At 51.7% G+C, this 19580-nt stretch overlaps 1 protein-coding gene across 2 annotated transcripts; it reads right to left on the bottom strand.

Annotated features, from left to right (window-relative positions):
* Window positions 1-10711: 10711 nt before the first annotated feature.
* SKIDA1 (SKI/DACH domain containing 1) lies at window positions 10712-18969 on the bottom strand. 2 transcript variants are annotated; one of them, XM_075082682.1, is made up of 2 exons: window positions 18868-18969; window positions 10712-18263 (listed from the first exon to the last, which is right to left on the bottom strand). In XM_075082682.1, exon 2 carries the CDS (start codon window positions 15827-15829, stop codon window positions 13325-13327), a length of 2505 nt encoding a protein of 834 aa, XP_074938783.1. In that variant the 5' UTR covers window positions 15830-18263; window positions 18868-18969; the 3' UTR covers window positions 10712-13324. The 2 variants fall into 2 exon arrangements, with proteins under 2 accessions (XP_074938783.1, XP_074938784.1); XM_075082683.1 differs by lacking the exon at window positions 18868-18969 and having other exon boundaries at window positions 10712-16665; window positions 16777-18384.
* Window positions 18970-19580: the final 611 nt, after the last annotated feature.

Raw genomic sequence — 19580 nt, 5'->3', positions numbered from 1 at the left:
CCTCACTCTTTTATTTTCCTTCCCCCCCCCCCCCCCCGACGTTTACTTGTCCTTTTCCTGAGGATTTGGGATATAAAATGCGTGGCAAAGGAAAATGGGATAATATCTAATTAGTTATTCATATCAATCTGTCAGATAGCCTTATTAAGTTATTCCTGCGCCGTGCGCCTGTTCCCACCTCAGCTCGGCGCAAGATCCGCAGGTCCCAGAAATGTACTTTCTTCGTGGAAATGTACTTTCCTCGTGGTCAGTGGTCTGTTTGCAGCAAGATTTGTAGTTTGTAAAGTTAATTTTCTCCTCTTAAATGCCGCCGAAGATCTTCACGCTATTTCCTCCTCTCTTTTGGGGGCTTTGAGCAATTAAAGGAGCATAAAGGAGTAATTTCTTCCCTCTCTCTTTTCTTTTTTCTTAGGATTGGTGTTTTCCCACTATAATTTAGAATGAAATAGGATTTTTGAAAGATCCAGAGTTCTAATCTCGGTTGATGTTTTGGTGTATTCACGGTAATGAGTCCTATTCCCTCGGGTCATGAAGCCCCCAAATGTCAATCAACCAAACTGATTCAGAAATGCCATTGTTCGACTCCCACGTCACTCGCCTTCCTCTCATTTTACTTAACAATACCGGAGTTCTCTGATCACTCATTCGGAATATGGGCATTATCTGTGGAAAATGCACAAAGTGTCTTGATCTTTCGCTGGCAGATACTGTTCGAGGGCTTCCGCCGAGCAGACGCTGCGTGTTTATATTTCTGCACGCTGGACTTTATTACAGCTCGGAGGAGCCAATGAATATCTTGAAAGCAAACCGTGCCATAAATCCGTCAAAAATTAATTTGTCTGGAGGGATGTTACATTTCTATTTCCGCGCCCCGAGCCGGCCCCGGGCAGGGGCTGCGGCCCCGCTCCGCGCAGACCCCGCTGGAGGGGGCTCCTGCCCGCCGCCCCGCCGCCGGCCGCCCCGCTGCCACGGCCCGCGGACACGCGTGGGAGATGTCGTGTGTGTGTGTGTGTGTGTGTGTGTGTGTGTGTGTCCCGCGGCACAGCACAGAGCTCGCGGGCATCGGGAAGGGGGCTTCTCAGGTCGCGTGTCCCCGTGGGAAACGACACCCGCGTCTCAAGGAAGGGGAGAAACAACCTTCCCCGGAGCAGGTCGTGGAAACGCCCCGTTTCGGAGGTTTCTCCTGGGCAGTGCATGGGGACACACGCACGCACCCACCCACCCCCACCACGCCGGCCCCGGGGGCTCCCTCAGCCGCCCGGTCCGGCCAGGGGGAGGCAGCCCCAGCCGCGGGGGTTGGTTTGGGGGATCTCCCGGGTGTCGGACACAACCGGAGCGTCCCGGGGAGGCGCGGGAGGGGGCGGAGGGCGGCCAGCCCTGCCCGGAGCCTAGCAGCGAGCCCACGGAGCGGAATTAGTGCTATCCCTCTCTCCACCGGTTGCAAAGCATGAACGTCGTCTTCATTTAAAATTAGTGGCATAAGCTCCCCAGCCCCCAACCTCAGCATTTAAAGTGCCTTTTGTCTCTTCATTTCACTTAAGCAAGGTTTTTGTTGCCGGTTGCCAAGTTCTATTAATGTAGAATTTAATCGGGAAGCGCTTTTCCCTAGTCCCAGCAAGACGGGAACAGCAGATTCTGAGGCCTGAGACGGTATAAAACAGATCCCTCGGTGATTATTACTAATACTCTACAATTTAATGTCGCCTTTTTACTAAACCATTTATGTGGCAGCAACTTTTTGCGCTCAAAGGAAAAACTCGTCCCCTTTTTTTTTTCTCGAGCACGCAGCAATCACGCCCGACGCTGGAATACGAAACCGAAAAGGTTTTCTCTGAAGAGAAGGGCCTTAATTACTGGATTCCGTGTACAATTAATCCAAAGGCACACTTAAAAGGAAATTTAATAGCGGCAGTTTCTATTTCGCTCCGACTCTAGCATGTCCGCTAGCTGGATGCTGCCAGCCCGCCGCTGCCGGCGCCGAGCCCGAGGACTTCCCGCTCCATTTTGTTCGGGATCTGTTGGCTTTTCTCAATATCCCCTTCTCCCTGCAGTGGGAATAAATGGGAAGCCTTCCTCCGGATTAAACCCCTGGATTTTACCCTTTGCTAACTAGTAAAGAGGGAGAGAGGGAAGAGAGGAAATGAAATTGTTATGGAGATTACAGTGTGTGTCACCGGCTCTTTGGCCAGTCCTTGGGTTTTGTCGCCCAACGGTTAAGTGCAAACTTGTATTTCCCTTCACAAGAATGGACAATTTTTCTCGCTTGTTTGCAGTTTTCCAAAGTTCTACACACAAATCAGTGAACCTTAAGAGACCCTTTCACTCTTTTATTGTGAATATTTGTCAGTGCTCAGGGGCAGTGATCGCAGTGACAGGTGAATCCAGGGGCCCAGCGATGGCATCCCAACTTCATAGGTTTGGGAATGTAAAAGACTACCGGCTCTTTCACTCGGGACGTGGCAGTCAACAGGTTCACATTTTCTGGGCTGTAATTCCTCTCCCCTGCAGCCGAGCGGGAGCGGAGCAAACCCGAGCCCCCGGCCGATGCCCTGCCGAGCCTCAGCCCCGGCCATCGCCAACAGCCTTGTGCAGGGCGGCCGCCCCAGCACCCCCGGGGAGGAGGAGGAGGAGGGAGATGGGCCGGAGGATGGGGGGACCCCAGCCCGGCAGGCCGGCACGACGCCTGACCACCTTCGCCCCCTTCCCCAGCGCCCAGGAGGGCTCCCGCCGGCGCGGAAGCGCCTCGTCCCCTCCTCTGCCTCCTCTTTAATTTTCATTCCTCCTTTTAATTATTAATTAAAGCCGAGAAAGGCCGGGGCGGGGGGCGGGAGGGCGCGGGGAAGGGAGGGAAGAGGGGGCTGGGGGCGGCGGTGGGAGCGGAGGGCGGCGGGGGCGCAGCTTTGTGTGCCGCTTTAATTGGCCTGGCCACAAAGGGGCTGCCGGGGGCCGGTCCGGTGCCGCTCCCTTCCCGCACCGGCACCGGGGCGCGCCCCCCCGCCGGCGGCCGAGGCGTGAGCCGGCCCCCGCCGCCCTGCCCGGGCCGGCCCGGCCCGACCCGTCCCGGGCTCCCGGCGCGGGAGAAGCCCGCAGCCCCCGGCCCGGCGCCCCGGTGCGCGGCCCTGCCGCGGGTGGCCGCCACCCCACGGGGCCGCTGCCGGGGGGGCTGCCCCTGTCCCGCGCACCGGAGCCGGGCTTGATATTTAATCCGGCTCTGTTCGGACAAAGACCCGTCTTTTTACCGCGGAGAAACGCCATTGAGATGCGGCTAACCTTTAGGGTTATATCCCAAACCGGGACCCGAGAGCTTGAAAGATGCTTGCTTGGCCCTCTTCGAACGTGAACAAAAAGGATCTGGACAAAACAAAACAAAAAAAAAAAGATCGCCTTTTTTTTTCCTCCCAACAAAGAATTCCCAATCATTTCATCTTGGGGGTGAATTTTTATTCCCGTGTCCACTCAGGGTATTGAAATCGATCGCTGCAATATTTAATATATTACCGTCTTAGAGTCCTCTCTCAATAAGGCTGGGTTTATTTCTTGTCTGCCTACGTCCCCTCCTATAATAGCTCATTCTGTACATTTTTCCGCCGTGTAAAACAATGATAGTCTCCATTAAATACACAGTCATTAAAGGCTGCGGTCAGTTTTCTAATTATGTGAAAAATCAAAAGCCGGGTAAATAAAGGTATGGTAACAGAATAAACTCCCAATAAATTCACCGGCACTCGATCAACAAACTCAACAAATATGTGAGGGTATAACTACAACATTGGAACTGTTTTTTAATTATGTGAGGTTTATATAATGTACCCTTCATTTTTTGTTTAACTTTCCTATAGTGACCTGTCCCATAACCTTGTAATCCACTGTGGGATATTTCTTTCTGGCCTCTTTCCTTTTGTTATGCCCCCACAGGTTTCCAGCTTAGATGCTTTTTTTTTTTTTTTTTTTTTTTTTTGCTTGGTAAATGCGTGTTTAAAAAATATTTGACCTGTTTGACTTAGAGACGTGCATAGACATCTGTAGATTGGGTTAGCCTTCAAGGTTCTACGTGATTTCATGATCTTCCTAAAGCAACACCTGAAAATTAAAAATAATAGTCCTTCAATGTTGGGAAAAGTTGCTGCATTAGCAGCGTTTGCAAATGTCGATGACTCCTGCGTAAGAGGGGTTTTAAATATACGTAAATACGTGGGTTTAGTATCTCTTTGGGAACACGTCCTGGATTCCAGAAAATGTCCCGGCACGACCGAGTTTTGCCACCTCGCCTTGCTACGGCCGGAGGTCGCCGGACATCCCTTGGGAAAACCAAGGAGCACCCCAAGGTGTCTGCGGCACCCGGATAGACCCCGGGAACGAGGGAGCGGGTTGGGCAGCTTTGCTTTTCTCGCTTCCCCCGGAGCGACAGAGGCTCCGGGAAAGGCTGTCTCATCCCAGCCGGAGTCAGGGAGAGCCAGGCTCCAGGCTCCGATCACGGACCAGCTCTCCTAGCCGGGAAGAAGCCGTTTGGTTTTTTTCAGGCGTGAGCTTTGCAGGTACTGGAGAGCAAAAGCATTGCAAAATAATAAAGATAAAAGGAGAGTGAGGCGCTGCTACTCCTTTATACCCGGCAGTAGGGCCAGAGCGGGTCCTGCTGAACCCGCAGTGACTACGGGCAACCTCTAAGCACCTTTGCGGGTACAGCCGGCTAATCTTCAATTGGAAACCCTTTTTCTTTCAGCGCCCAAGCATTTATCTTCAGGAACCTTGGGCGGGTAGAGTTGCAGAAATGTTAATCGCTATCATGTCTATGCAAAGCTATTAACGCTATTGATTCTTAACTTTCTCAGTGAAGACAAATTTACCATATGTCGATGTGTAAACACTTCGGAATAAAATTAAAACCAGCTCTGTGCAATTGTCACTGTGCTTGATTCTAATACAAACTATCAGATGTTTATGTCGTTCGTCTTTCTAAATGATCAGACGCCATCGACGTTGCTAAACCAAATACACGCAGTAAATTTTGCCTGGAAGGCGGCTTGGGTTTGCAGGTTTTGTGAACCCAGAGCACGAAGGCGCCGCAAAAATGATCTTGGAATTTGTGCCGGTGTTGGGGCCGGGAGCCGCTGAACTCTCAGTTACCCTCCCGAGCTTTTTCCTAAACCCGATGTCATCCGTCTCCTGCGGAAAACGGGAGGAACAAGCGCAGGACAGCAGGCGCTGGCGGGGAGCCGGGCTCCGCGCTGGAGGTTTCCCGGGAAGACTCGCCGCATCTGTGCGCTGGTGTTTACAGAGAGAGAGGGAGGGAGGAGGGAGAGAGGGAGGGAGGAAGGCCTCGGGAAAGGCAGGAACCTCTTTTAAGTCCTCTGATGAGGAATTGCTGCCGGGTGTCCTCCTTTTTGCCCCACGAGCAATGCAAACACGTATAAAGATTCCCAACTTTCAGGTGTGTTTTAAAAAGTTCACCTACTTTCAAGCCTCTGTAAGAAACTCGCTTTTCCGGGGCGGAACAAACACCGCCAAGTGCTCTGCGTGGAGGACGGGAGATACCAGCGATTATCTGGAGAGCCTGGCTAGTTATCGGCCCCTACGCAGTTAGATAGGGAAATACAAATGTTCCCGGGCTTGATGAATGGCAGGGCTTGTGTAGAATTAATACATTTTACAGGCTCCTTTACGGGAGAAGGGTACCGAAATCATAATGTAATTAATGAGATTTTACTAGGAAAATTTGTAAACCCCAGGTAACCATTTATAAACTTCCCCTAAAATGTAAGCGAGCCTGCGAGATCACAGCCGGGGAGATCTGACGTTATTTTACAGACCGTATTAAAGGCCGTTCTCCCTCGCCTTCTCCCACCCCATTTAGCACGAACATCTTTTTCCCTCCGGCGGACTTCGCCAGATTTTGACGGGGATGATTATGTCATAGCGGGAAACAACCTGAAAATCCTTCTTCTGGTTATAATGCGCTACTTCAAACGTCCCCGGCAGACACAGCGAAGTTTCTCAAACGGTCCGGAAAGCTGCGCGCGGGATAGCACGTTATCGCTATTTACCCTTCCGCAAACTGTCACGTCCACGTAAACGGAAATTATAATTTCCAAAAGCGGGCGATCCCCTTTATACCCCTTGTTTTCATGCAGTCTACTAGGCAATATTTCTGGGTTTGCTATGGTCCGGGGCAGTTTATCCCCGAATCCCGGGAATACAAAAGCACCGCGGGTAAATATAAAACATATGTTCGCACAGGTTATGTGGCGGTTTTAACACTCGCGGCCCCGTTCACACGCATCTCCACCAGCGCACAAAAGCCTCTGGAAGCCCCAGCAAACGCCTCGCTCCCGGGTCGGCGGGAGGGGCTCCGGGAGAGCCGGGAGGGGGGTGGGGTGCTCCGGGGGTAACAAGAAGTTAAACGGGGAGGCCGAGGAGGGTGTCCCCGGGCCGAGCCGTGCCCCGGGCAGCGGCGCGGCAGCTTCGCCATCAGCGCGGCTTTTCCGAGGCTCTGTTTGTTTGTTAGTTTATTTGTTTTGCCCGGAAAGGTAGAGAAAGGGGAATGACAGGATGAAATATAATACGAAGATGTGAAGTGACCCGAGCGGCAGCTGAAGGCGAGGGTTTAGCCGGGACGTCTTTCCCGGCTAAACTCTCCGCTGCTCTTCGGGGAAAACCAAACGCAGGTTGATGGAAACATCCTGTTTTGAGGGAAATGGACTGTCCAGCCCTATCTAGCCGCTCCGACACTCCTAACCAGCCTGGAAAAGCACTGCGAGCCCAAGTCCCGGGGAAGAGGGAGCCGTGCATACGACACGTTTTGCAATTCAATCCCGAAAGACGGTTTGGAAAAACGGCCGCGCTCCGAGGGGCCGGGCCGGGGTTGCGGCGGCCCCTCGGCGGCTCGGTCCCGCCGGTCGAGCCGCGGCGTCCTCCGCCGGCAGCGGGGCGAGCCGCCGAGGGGCAGCCGACAGATGTGGGCTGTGCCGAAATCCCTGAAACAAGTGCTTTAAACCCAGGGGGATTTCTCCTAATAGCGAAGTCAGAGGGGGGGTAGATTTCGGGAAAGAGAATAGCCCGATATAAGTTTCTGGAGTGGAATTTACATTTCATCGCGATTTGTATTTTATAACACGCAGGCACGTGCGCGCGGGAGGCGTTTCGGTGAAACGCGGGGGAGCCCCGGCCTCCCGCTTCCTCTGGCCGCCGCGGGCCGCCGGGCCGAGGCTGGGGGAGGTCACCGCGGTTCCCCTGCCCCATGTCCGCCCCTGCCCCATGTCCGCCCCTTCCCCGGGACGGGGGGAGTGGGGGCTGGGGTGCTAGGTCCTCTTTATTTGCCGGAGGGGGACGGCGGCGAGGGAGGCCGCGGGATACGTTGGAGCGCGGCGCTGCCGGGACACCCCGGCCCCCTCGGCGGGGAGCGGTGCCCCCTCGGCGGGGCGGGGGCACCCCGGGGCCCGGCGGGGCAGGGGGGCAGCGCGGCCCCGCTAACAAAGACGGGGAGCGGCCTCTACACGTGTGCGCTGCCACGGCGGGGGCGGCGTGCTCGGCCCTTGCACGGGGTAGCCGGCGGGGCTGTGTGTGGGGGTGTGGATGGGTGTCACCCCCGTGCCGGGGTCCCGGCGCTTTCCCGTTCCCAGGGGACGAAGCCGCCGCCGCTGCCCGCGGTGCAGGGGCTGTCCGTGGGGCGTCCATTTCAGCGCTGCCTCCGCACGCCCCCACCCCGGCCCCGCTGCCCGCCCCGGCCTCGCGGCCCCGGCCCGGCCCGGCCCCACCGCGCACTCCGGCTCCGGCGCCCAAGGGTCACCGGGGCTGGTGCCGGCTTTGCGCTGGGCCCGCATTAGCGGAGCGGCCATTTACTGCCCCTGGATTGCACCGGAGACCGGGTTAGCCCATAAAGCCATTCACACTCAACAATGGGGATTTTCTCAACAATTAACAAGAAACAACATAATAAAGCCATTTACAAAGCCCTCGCTATTTACTATAAATTAGCCACTCTTTAAGAGACCAGTGCGTAATTTCACACGCTTTACAGCCCCGACTGCATTTTAGACGCCAGAGCAAACAGCACTGTTGCACTTTCTGCGCTGACCCTGCTCCCCGTCCCCTCCCCAGGACGGCTCCGCGGGGGCGGAATGCGCACGGCCTCCCCCGGGGCTTCGAAGCATCCCCCGGGGCCCCGAAACCTCCCCCGGGGCCCCCAGGCCTCCCCCGGCGCCGCCCCCCCCGCCCAGCAGCTGCCCCCCGCGGAACCACCGCGGGTTTCTACCCCGTTGCTTTTCCCCCGGCCGGGGCCCCCCGCGCAAGGAGACGGCAGGGCGGGAGGCGGAGGGCCGGGGCCGCGCCACGGGAGAGCCCGGGAAGATGGACGCCCCAGCGGAGGAGCCGGAGGGGGGGAGCGGGGTGGGAGCCTCGGCCCCCGCCGAGAGACCGCTTTGAAGCGCCGGCGGAGACCCCGGGGGCCCCGCAGGCTGCTGCCCCGGCCCCGGCCGGCCGCAGGGAGCCGCCCCGGGAGCGGGATTGCTGGGCCGGGGTGCCGGGGGATGCTGTGTGGCGCCGGGCAAGATGGCGGCCCGAGGCGCGCTGTCCCCCGGGCCCGCCGCGCAGGGGCCGACCCGCCGCCGAGCAGGCCCACCGCTCGAGGGCCGCCGCGCCCCGGCCCCGCTCGTTTTTTTTAAACTCCCTCGCTTTTTTTTTTAATTATTTATTTTATTTTTATTTCTAATCGCTAGGCCGGTGAGGCAGCGAAGCGGCGGCCAGCGGAGGCAGCGCAGAGCGGAGCAGGGCCGGCGGCGGCGGGGCTCCCGCCGGCCTCCCCCCTGTTTACAAACACAGCTGTTGCCGTATATTTGCAATGCTAAGGATAAAACCACCAGCAGCGAGGAGCAAACGAGAGATGGTGCGGGAGAGGGGTCCTCGGCATCTGGAAAGGACAGGGCGCCTTGTTTTTGAAACTGTCAATTCTCCCAACCCCTATTGTGAGCGCTTCATGCAAAACATCTCGGGCCTTTTAAAGCGGGGGCTTGTGAGGCCGCCTCGGAGTGAAAGGGAGAGGGGGGGAGAGAGGGGCCTAGGGCACGGCAAATAATTATATCAGCGCAGTGAAGAAATGCAACGTGGAAGGCCGAAAACCGGTCAGCTGTCCCTTCCCGAGAGGTTTTAGGGTGGGCTGTGGCCCTCACCGGCGAGCCCCTGACCCCACGCTCAGGCCCGGAGCTCTTAGACCGCACTTGCTTTAAGCAGTGTTGCAGGACTAAATACCAGGGGAACGGGGAATGTCTGCAAACATGACTTTAGCAAGGTAGATCCCAACGCCTCCCTCCTTGTTTTGCTAGCCAGGGCTTTTCATTTTCAGGCGCTCGCCCTCCTTTTGTACTTCCAAGCTGACCAAATACATCCCAGGACGAGCTGTTACATATTTTTTCCAGCAATCCTCTTAACCATAAAAACCACAATTAACAACGTTATCCATGTTTCATGTTCTCTAACATACTGCGTATGTAGAATACTCTCCTGCAGATGACCGCCGTGTGTCGAAAATGCCACCTTTTTACCCCTCTGTGTTTGGACCCCTCGCACGTGTGAACAGCGACAAACACAAACATGATAGCATTGCTCTCATTTCTGCAAACTTTAATTTATTGGCAACTAAATCTGTTAGAGGAAAAAGGATCAAGCACCATGTAAAAAATCACCAAATTAATTGATTGAACAGCAAACTTCATACAACAGCTACCACTATTTTGCATTATTGCTCATAGTGGCATTTTAAATAAACAACCAGTAAAGAGATTATCCCCACTGTAGTCAAGTAGGTTATAGAACGATCACTTCTTGAAGTAAATTGTTGTAAATGGCAAGTTACATCTTTTAAGGCAATATACCTCATTGCTGAAGGCATTACACGTGTTCCCTTTTTAATGATCTGGAGAATTAAACATAGTCCAAAACTTTATTTTGTCTTCCATCTAGCACCAGAAATCTTCCCAATAAATTTACCTGTGAACTCTACTGGTGGCAAATACCTGTGGGCTATGGTCCATAAAGAACAGGCGCTTCCCTTGATTGCTTTTTTGTCTAGAAAATTCTGTTGATTTTTGCGTGCAACAGGAATTGGAAAATGGTGGTGATTCATTACTAATATGTTTTCTGTCCTGTAAACATTGCAACAAAATGGTAACCTGGCCCACTTGAAAAACCTTTGGTTTTCCTCATTATTAGAACTTACCTTTATGGGAGAAAATTGGTTATTTTTATGTAACTCAATGATATGACTTTACGTTATTGAGGCCGAAATGATAATGAACTCTGCTTACAATAATAATTGCAATGCCATCAAAAACAGTTACCAAACTACCAGAATTTGAAATAATAACTTTTTCACCCCCATTCCCCGCCCCCCAGTGACTTATTGTACCTGGCTAATTTTTCCAATGGTAGTAAAACCACAAATGTCCTCGTTAGTGGCTTGCACTGTGCAGAGGTGTACACGTGTGAAAATTATTTGGCTGTTTAACTTCTTGCCTTTTCCCGTGGCCTGGGCAGAGGGGAGCCCAGCGGAGCAGCCAGCCGGGGATGCCCGGTGGGCCCCGCTCCCACTCCCGGGAGCTCCTGGGCCTGGAGCTCCCGGGCCGCTGGCAGGGCTGGGCGCCATATTTCACGTCCTCAGCTCTGCAGAGCCTATTTGGTATAAATTTATGCTTATTCCTCCCCCTCCCCCCCCTCCCCAGGATTATTTCGGGAACCTGAAAAGGCACCTCTGTAATTTACAATTCCTGGGCAAATCAGCATATCTCTAATTGGAAGTAAACAGGGTCAGGGGACAGAGTTAGTTTGAAAGTGATATGTTGTTTAATTGATGAGGCAAAATTTTAGGTTTCAACTTTGCGTATTGCACCTTTATAGCTTTTGGGTTTGGCTCTTTTTTTTTCTTTTTTTTTTTTTTGGTGAAGGAAAAACCTTTGTCAAGCAGACACAGCTTTCTAACAGAGAGGGGGGCTTTCCTGAGCGGTATGTTTTGTACGTATTTACAGTTCTCTGGAAATAAGGTTGTAATCTGTGCAGCTCTAAACACACGAATGTAAACATTCATCTCAGAACAACTTCAGTAAGCAGATTTTTCACGACCATCGTAATTTCAGCAGAGCAGTTAAGTATGCAATGCACCTTTTGCAATTGGCAGTTTAAAGTGATGTGTGTGCGTGTGCGTGTGTGTGTGTGTGTGCGTGCAGGGGGGAAGGGTAACTCCACTGAAAGGCAATTGTTTACTCTCTCTAAATATACTTGGCTGCAGGTATTCTTAGACCAGGCCTTTTACAATCGGAGGAAAACTACGGTGTGGATATAGTAAACAGAGCAGAAATCAGTTAGTGACTGCTTGGAATATTTAGAGACACAAGGGATTGGGAGAGGGCATCACAAAAGGGAGGAATTAAAAAATTGAAACCCAGGCAGTGGACTGCCATGAGAAATGTTGACTTTGAGTCACACAGTAAACATTACATTGTTGCTTTGTTTTCCTTTTTTTTTTTGATTTACGATAAATTATTCTCCCGGGATTGATCGATGAGTGGAATCCTTAAAATTTAATTTGGGAATGATCTAGTCTAAATAAAATGCTAATCCAAAGAAAGAAACCAGCAATTATTCATCCTAAACTCTGCTGATTCAGCAACTCAATTATAACTGCCTTTCTCAAGCTGCAAACTTTTCAGGCTGCTTTCAGAGTTGCTGTACCCGTCCTCCCCCCGCAAAAGAGACCTTCCTTCCCCCGTCAGCTCGGCCTCCACCTCGGCCTCCAGCCTTTCTCGGTTTTTTTTCCCCCCTTCCCTTTCTTTTCGAGAGACTGGGGGGAGGGAGGGAAACAGTTAACCTCTTGAAGCGTATTTCCTCCAAATAAAAACAGTGAACTTACAAACGGAGAGGAAACCACGGATAACTCTGCAATAATTCAAAGTGTATGGAATCAGGATTTTTTTTAAACAGTGTTTTTAATTGAAAATAAAGCTAAAGCATGCTTTTCAACAGTGCAAATTTCCATAATTTTGATTTACTGCTTCCATCATCACAATATATTATACCAGCATGTCTTACCGAGGGTCAGACTCTAGAAGTCTGCCTGTTCGACTATTTCGATATTAAGTGCAAATATAGATAATTGCCTCTGATTGTCACGTGCAGTAGAAATGTTTCTGCTACATAGAGAGGATGGCATGGGGGGGGGGGGGGGAACCAAAACAAACAAACCAACACAAACAAAACAAAAAAACCACGACAACAAATTTCAAGAGATAAGGATAGAACCGGGAAGTGTAACACGGTTGAAACGCCTGAGTTTTGGTGCCAAAAAGCTATGAATAACACGGTCTTCTCAGTTTGTGTATTCCTTCCACTTATGGCCTCTCGTTTCACTTTCTGTGTTGTATTTACTGCTTTGCTATTTCCTCCAGCCAGCGTGAGGGGCTGGACCATAAATTGTACTGCTAGCCGGGCAAATATTTTAGTTGCTTTGCAAGTTTGTAAGGGGCATGTTCAGACCACAACTTAAGTATGACATTAGTGGGTAACAGTAACCTTATTTAAGACCTCTGGGTGAAACAAAAAGGCTTCCCAATTTGAAAGAGTGGCTGTACAAGTAAAAAGACACCCTTTTACCAAAAATAGAATTCCACATTTATTTACTGGTTTCAGATGAGGCAGCTTTTCCCAGCGCTGGGGTCGCAGGCAGACCCCAGCGTTTCCAAACCAGAGAAAAAGGAGTAAGTGCAACTGCTCTTCGAAAAAGACACCCCTGCACCCGAAAACAAAGCTCCCGAAAAGTAGGCTGCTGCCACATTGAATTATAGTGAACCCTTACTGTGCAACCATGTAACTTAACAAACTTTAACTGAATTAACAGTTAGACTTCCATTTTCGAAATCTAGTGCATAAATTTAATGGCTCATTCTAATATTTATTATTCAACCTTTTGACATTTATTTGCAGCAGTTGAATTGAGGTACTGGTGCATTATTAGCATTTAAACAGTAAAGTGTTCCAGCTCTACCATAATAACTGAGTTTAACTTGAGTCTTTAGCCTGAAGTACTCTGTGGAATGTAACAAAACAAAACAAAAAAAGGCAACAGAACAAAAAAAATTTAAAAAACCAAACCAAACCAAACCAAAAAACCACTGTCGTAATGGTAAAGAAAATAGTAATCCGGTTTCTGTCTTCACAATGTGATAAAACAGGATTCCAAAAGTGTGTATAGCGTTAATGGGCTTGTACAAACCATCCTGCAGAGTTTAAAAAAAAAGTAGGAAAGTTAAAGGTGGTTCGAGAAAATATTTTCCAAACTATTTTATTAATTAAATTTCCTGAATTTGTGGCTAGGTGGAAGAGGTATTGCAGAACCGCCCAGCTGCCATTTCCATACAGGATGGGCCTTGTGAGGTGGTTGGGAATCCTTAGTGGTGTTTAAGGAATAAGCTGGCAACAAATCCCCATCATTGCCAATAATTAGTGATGGTGGACAGGGAAAATTTGCCATGAAATTAAATGGCCTTTTCACTGCTGATGCTACATTGCTGGCTACCCTTTTGCGTCTATTGTTAACTGTAAAATCATCCAGTGTTCCTTCATGTGTCTCGATTTTACCTGTAGGACGTGGGCTTCGAGCTGATTTCAAATTTGGTTTGACTGGAGGAGTCTGCAGTACAGGTCGCTTTCCCAAAACCAGTGTCCTGTAATTTTTTCTCACCCTTGCTCCAAATTTATACTCCCCATCCTCAGGTTTTGGAGTACCTAAAGTGCATGAGAGGACCTGACTCTGAGTCAGCGTGTTTAAGGAAGTGGTTTCTTTCTCAGTGCATGCAGAATCTTCCTTGGCTGTTAATAAAGCGTCCTGGTTATTACTCTCAGTCACACCGTAAAACTCATCCTTAGTATCATTGCACTCACACTTTAGCTTATGTGTTGTAAGGTCAGGCTCATACTCGTCGTTTGCACTGCTGTCCTCTATTTTGATTTTAATGCTGTGCAGGAATGGCAATGCCTTATTGCCTGTATCAGTGCACTGGAGCTCAGCTGCTGCTGCTGGCCCTGGAGAAGCAGCATCCTCCTCGGGATCAGTTTGTAAAGAGGGCAAATCCGTGGCAAATTCAATACAATGAGGGATTTTGGAATCTTTCTCTGAATTTGCTGCCGCAGATGAAAAATCATTATTTAAGAACCTAGCAGCTATTGTATTGTTATCTGCACGGTGTGTAGTAGTTGCTTGAAGGCATTTCCTTGCCTCTCTGAGTATTCTTTGTTGTGGAAATGCATTGTTTGTCTTTGGGCTAGGTGAAGAGGCCCCCTTTGCAACACAGTTAATTGTTAGGTCAGTACTCTTGGCATTATTGGAAAATTCAGAGTGTGGGAATGTGATCTCGGATACCCTATCGTCTCTTATCTCCGCGAAGCAGCTCCCTAGGCCGCCGGAGCAGCGCAGGGCCGGGGCGGCGGGAGCCCAGCCGGGGCGGCCCCACTCCTCCGGCAGCTCCGGCTTGACTCCGCCGGGAGGGCGGCGGAGGGCGGGCGGGCGGCCGGGCTGCGCCGGGGCCGGGGCCGGGGTCGGGGTCGGGGGCCGGGGGGCGGCGGCGGCCGCCAGATGGTACAAGAAGTTGGCGTGGACCATGCCGGGCGGGCTGCAGAAACTGGTGCGCCTGAAGCGGATGCTCTGCACAGAGACCTGGCTGGAGACCGAGCTGGAGTCGGAGTCCGAGGTGCTGTCCTCCTCCTCCTCCTCCTCCTCTTCCTCCTCTTCCTCCTCCTCTTCCTCCTCCTCCTCTGAGCTGCCCTCGCTGGAGTCCGAGGCGCCGCTGCCCTCCTCGTCCTCCTCCTCCTCCTCCTCGTCCTCCTCCTCTGAGCTGCCCTCGCTGGAGCTGGAGAGGCTGGAGCCGCAGTCCGAGTCGTGGGCGGCGCGGCCGGAGCAGCAGCTGGACTCCGAGTCGCTGCTGCCGCTCTCGGGGAAGGCGGGCGGCGGCGGCGGCCCGAAGCCGCGGGGCAGCGGCGGTAGCGGCAGCCGCGGGGCGCCGCGGGGCCGGCGGGCGCCGCCGGGGGGGCCCAGGGCGCCGGCGGCGGCGGCCGCCCCGTGGCGGCGGCGGCGGCGGCAGCGGGCGGGCAGGGGCGGGGGGCCGGCGGCCGGGAGCCGGGGCCGCGCCGCGGCGGCGGCGGGCGGGGGGCGGGCGGCGGGCGGGCGGCGGGCGCGGAGGGGCGCGCAGCTGCCCGCCGCTGGCGGCGTTTCATAGTTTACGGGGGGTTTGCATGGCGCCCGAGCGATTTCTGGGTAGCTGTGGCCAGTGTATTTACTAAAAATGTGAGGTAGATGAGAGGCCGGTAGCACGGCGGCGTCCCCCGGGCGCAGGGCTTTCCTCCTGACGGGCAGCAGCGGCCGGGGGGAGTCGTTCAAACCCAGCCAAAGTTTGTTCTCCTTCCAGAAGCCGGAGAAGGAGTCGGCGGGGGCGAGCTCCGGCCGCAGGTCGGCGGCTGACAGCGCCCGGCTGATCTTCCTCCGTTTCGTCTTCAGGACCCGCTCGGTTTTGCAGGATGTGTAAAGGGCTTCCACGTCCTCTCTGGAGATCAGGGTGCATTTGGCGGCGTGGAAAGCGATGGAGTTGATGGCTTTGAGTTTCCTCAACTCCTCCAGGTCGCAGTGATGCTTTTTTACTTTTAAATGATCCATTCGCTTGTGCACGGTAGTTCGCGGGATGTTTTTGAGCAGGTCTGTAAAAACCTGGGAGAGTGCAAACATTTGCTTTCCTTTAATGATGAGGTAGCCGAGCCTCACGCCATCCACCTCTTCAAAACCCGACTTCAGGTCTCCCATTTCGTGAATTAAATTATTCCCAGCATTTGCAGAGAGAGAGAGAGATATGAAACAAAAAAAAAAAAAAAGCCACACACACACAATCCTCAGCCAGATGCTGTATTTGTCTCAAGGCATCCTGCTAATAAAATATAACAAAAGCTGTTATTCCTGGTGTATGAAGTGCCAAACTTTAGACAAAATTAAAAAAATAAATTAAAAAAAAAATACCGTGAGGCTACAAACAATATATAATCTTAAAAATCAGGTTTGCCAAAGTGTTTCTCTAAGTTGCTGCTGCAGATCAGTACCTGTTCCCTTTCATTCCCTGCTTTTCCATTGGAAACTATGATAATGGAATGTGAAGGGAGGAAGAGAAAAGAAATGCAGCTGCTATTCCCGCCGCTGCTTTAGCTACAAATAAAATGACAGAGTGAAGTGAGCTCGTCCGGAGACACCTTCATCAATTAATTCCCCTAAAGCCAACGCTGATTGGACACTCCTGACAGGTGATGCAATAAAAATTGATATTCCACCCCTTCCCCCAAAAAATCTCCCACTAATTAGCATACCCTTATACTGCCACCTCCCCTCCCAAAGTAAATAATACAGTTAGTATATAAATCTTTCTATTAAACAATCCGAGCTCAAACACACTCAGACCTCTCAGACTTCCTCGCCGCGAGCTTCCGAGGAAGGATTTGTCTGCTTTTTCCCCCCGTCGTTTCGCGTGTTTTTTAGCCTGTTTTGGACAAACGTTGCTCTTTTGTGCATGCCGTGAATTTAAAGGACATAAGTCTGATGGTAGCGGTGGAAAAGCCTTCGGTAACGTCGCCGCTTTAAACTAGCGTTTTATCCTGCATTGTGTGGAAAATGAAGCTTAGCGAAAACGTGCAGACCAGCCTGGTATTTCCCTTTCCGAGGCTCCGAAGTTAAACGCTCGGTTCTTAACGAGAGGGAATACTTACATTTTTCGAGTTTATCTTGATTTTCCTCTTCTGCTTAATTAGCTTTTTACAGCCGGGGACTAGGGTTATTTTGCTGCCTGAATATCACGGGTTCCTGCACCGAGATACTGTAACACTTTTGACTGAAATTCAGCCTGTAATATTGCGGGAGGGGGGAGGAGGACGCGGGCTCACGTCAGACCCATAACAAAGCATAGATAAGCCAGAAATGTATACACTTTTCACAATTAACCGCGCTGGATCACGAGCTGGAATGTCCTATAGTCCCAGAGCCCACGTCAGGATTCCTGCGTGCTGATTGCTTCCAGCAGAGAAAGGAGAATGTAAAATATCCAAGGTGCTTCCCAGAGCCTTTACGTAATAACAAAAAAGTGCTGGCACACACAATGTACGGTATCGCAACGGGCTAGGATGCTTCTGGCTCGCAGTTCGCATGTTCCGCTCGGAGTAGCCCCGCCGCAGCTTTTTGATGTTCCATTTATAGCAGCCCCTTAAAATCAATTTGAAGAAGCAGCATGAAGGTTTAACCTCTTCGTAGGAACGTTAAATTACGCGAGCGTCAGGAGGGAGGATTTCGCAAATGTTGCGATAGCTGCACGCCTCTCCCTTGTCACGTTAAAATGATGCTGCTTGCGGTTTGCACGTTAGGCGCTGCGAAAAAAAAGAATCGCCAATCTCTGCCGTGCATCCAGTGTTCCGCTGGATACAAACGCGAGCACTTCTATGTATCACTGCACATCCAGAATTAGACGTATCCGTGAGGTTAATGAGACATCTCATATTTCTGGGACTTGGCAAAAAAAATCGACGGAGGGAAAAATTAAAATAAAATAAAAAATCCACCACAAAACCCAAACAGTAAAAAAAAAAAAATCTTCAATCCCAGACGTCAATATCCACTCCACGTATTGGCAATATGGTGCGTGGAGTTCGTGTTACGCCGTCAGGTACAGCTAAAATAAAGCGCATAATCACTCTGCAAAAACGCAGCTTTGCGTGCCAAGGCGGAATGCAGGCGAGCCCCCAATTTCGCAGGAATTCTAAAGAGAAGTGGGAATTTGGAGAAGTGCATCCGGGAATGGAGGAAGTCTATTCAAGGGAGCCTCTAACTCGGAGGGCTGAGATTTGAAAAGTCAGCCCTGGACTACTGTTGCTCTGAGCGCAGATGTAATCGCCGCTGTTCAACTTAATCCATGTGTGCGCGAACCGCGATGCCTAGTTTTCCCTTTGAAACCTAGGGATAGTATTCCCATCCGAGAAAGCAGAGCTACAGCAAATTACATTTTGTCCCTCGAATTAGAAAAGGATCATTGAGTGGATCTCGTGATATTTCAGCCTTTGAACGTAACCGAGAGGCAGCAGCGAACAATGCCTCGGCACAGCTAAGACCATCCGCCGAGTTCGCCTTCCCTCGCCTCGCCTCGGGATCCCCAGCCTTGCCTTTCTCTCTCCCGCTCGTGTGAGAGCCTCCCTGGTATACGCTGAGGCTGAAAGCAAAGTTTCGAGAGAAAACAGCTGCTGGCGCTAGAAAGAAATCATCCCGGTCTTTCTAGAGCTAGAGACAATAAGGTCGTTTAAAAATTCCTCCTGATGTACTTATATGCTGCCAACACCCCCACCCCCTCCCCACTGCTCTCCTCCCCCTGCTTTAAGGTTAAGGCTATGGAGTCAACAGTAAAGGAACGGTAAACTCCGAGAAAGCTGCTCAGGAGACGCTACCAAAACCCCCGATGGGCTCAAAAGTCCTTTATTTGCCAGGTAGTTCGGCCGCCCGTGGAAACCCACGCGTGCGCTCGCACGCAGAGAGCAGCCCCGGGCACCCGCGCCCGCCTGCTGCCAGTGACAGCCTGGCAGTGGGGTTCGGCAACTGTTTAAAAAAAGCCTTATATTTTTTTGGTTTCCTTAATTCCGGGGGCTAGCAAAGGTTTAAAAGTGGCAGCGGCTTCTCCGGCAGGACCTCGACGATCCCAAAGGTGCGGCCGTGAGCGGCGGGGTCGAGGCAGAGCCAAACGCCGCCAGGGAGAAACAAACCCCCCAGAAGTCTTGGGGAACGTCAGGCGCCCAACCTACGCATCCCCACCGCGTACTCACACACACTTTCGGTTGCATATCTTTCTCCGCATCTCACGCGGAGACCTCTCTTTCTCTACTTCTCCATCGTTTCTTGGTGGTTTGTTGTTTTTGTGTGTGTGCGTGTGTGTGCGCTTTCCCTTGGCCATCAGCACACGTTGTGTATCCGGGGTCGTCTTCAAGCAGGCGGGGGGGGGGGATCCTGATAAAGAGCCGGCGGAGGCCCCTTGCACACGCACACGCACATTAAAGGCAGGGGACTTGAAAATGGATTTGCACGCACACAGGGGATTGCGATCAATAACCACCAACATTTATGGCTTGGATTGTTAATGGGAAAGCTGACCAAAAGAATGAAAATGAAAAATTAAAGGTGCCTGGTATCAATTACATGAAAAGTTATGCAATAACTTACTTACTGGGAGCCGGGGTGTGTGCCTGCGTGTCCGTGTGCCCGCGTGTGTGTCGTGCACGTGTGTGCAGACCCAGATGTATACGGAGCTATCTCTCAAAAGCAAGGGAGTTTCTTTGTTAATTTTGTGGACTGTGTCACCCTCGCTGGTGATCAAAGATGAACATGATTAAAGGGATGGATGTTTGTCTCACATTTCTTAAGATAAGGGCGCCCAGAGATGCCCGGTTTTGCCAAAGAGACATACACGCAACTACAGAGAGTTGTGTGTATAGGCGCACACACACACACAGACTATCAATCAAACATGCTCCTTTTCACG

The sequence above is a fragment of the Phalacrocorax aristotelis genome, chromosome 2, assembly GCF_949628215.1.
Source record: "Phalacrocorax aristotelis chromosome 2, bGulAri2.1, whole genome shotgun sequence".
In the NCBI taxonomy this organism is placed as follows: Eukaryota; Metazoa; Chordata; class Aves; order Suliformes; family Phalacrocoracidae; genus Phalacrocorax; species Phalacrocorax aristotelis.
Note: the sequence above shows the minus strand (reverse complement) of the source record. Positions and strands in the feature narration are given on the sequence as shown.

Excerpts from the sequence above, each read along its gene's own strand:
- SKIDA1 (XM_075082682.1), bottom strand. The coding sequence starts at position 15,829 with ATGGGAGACCTGAAGTCGGGTTTTGAAGAGGTGGATGGCGTGAGGCTC.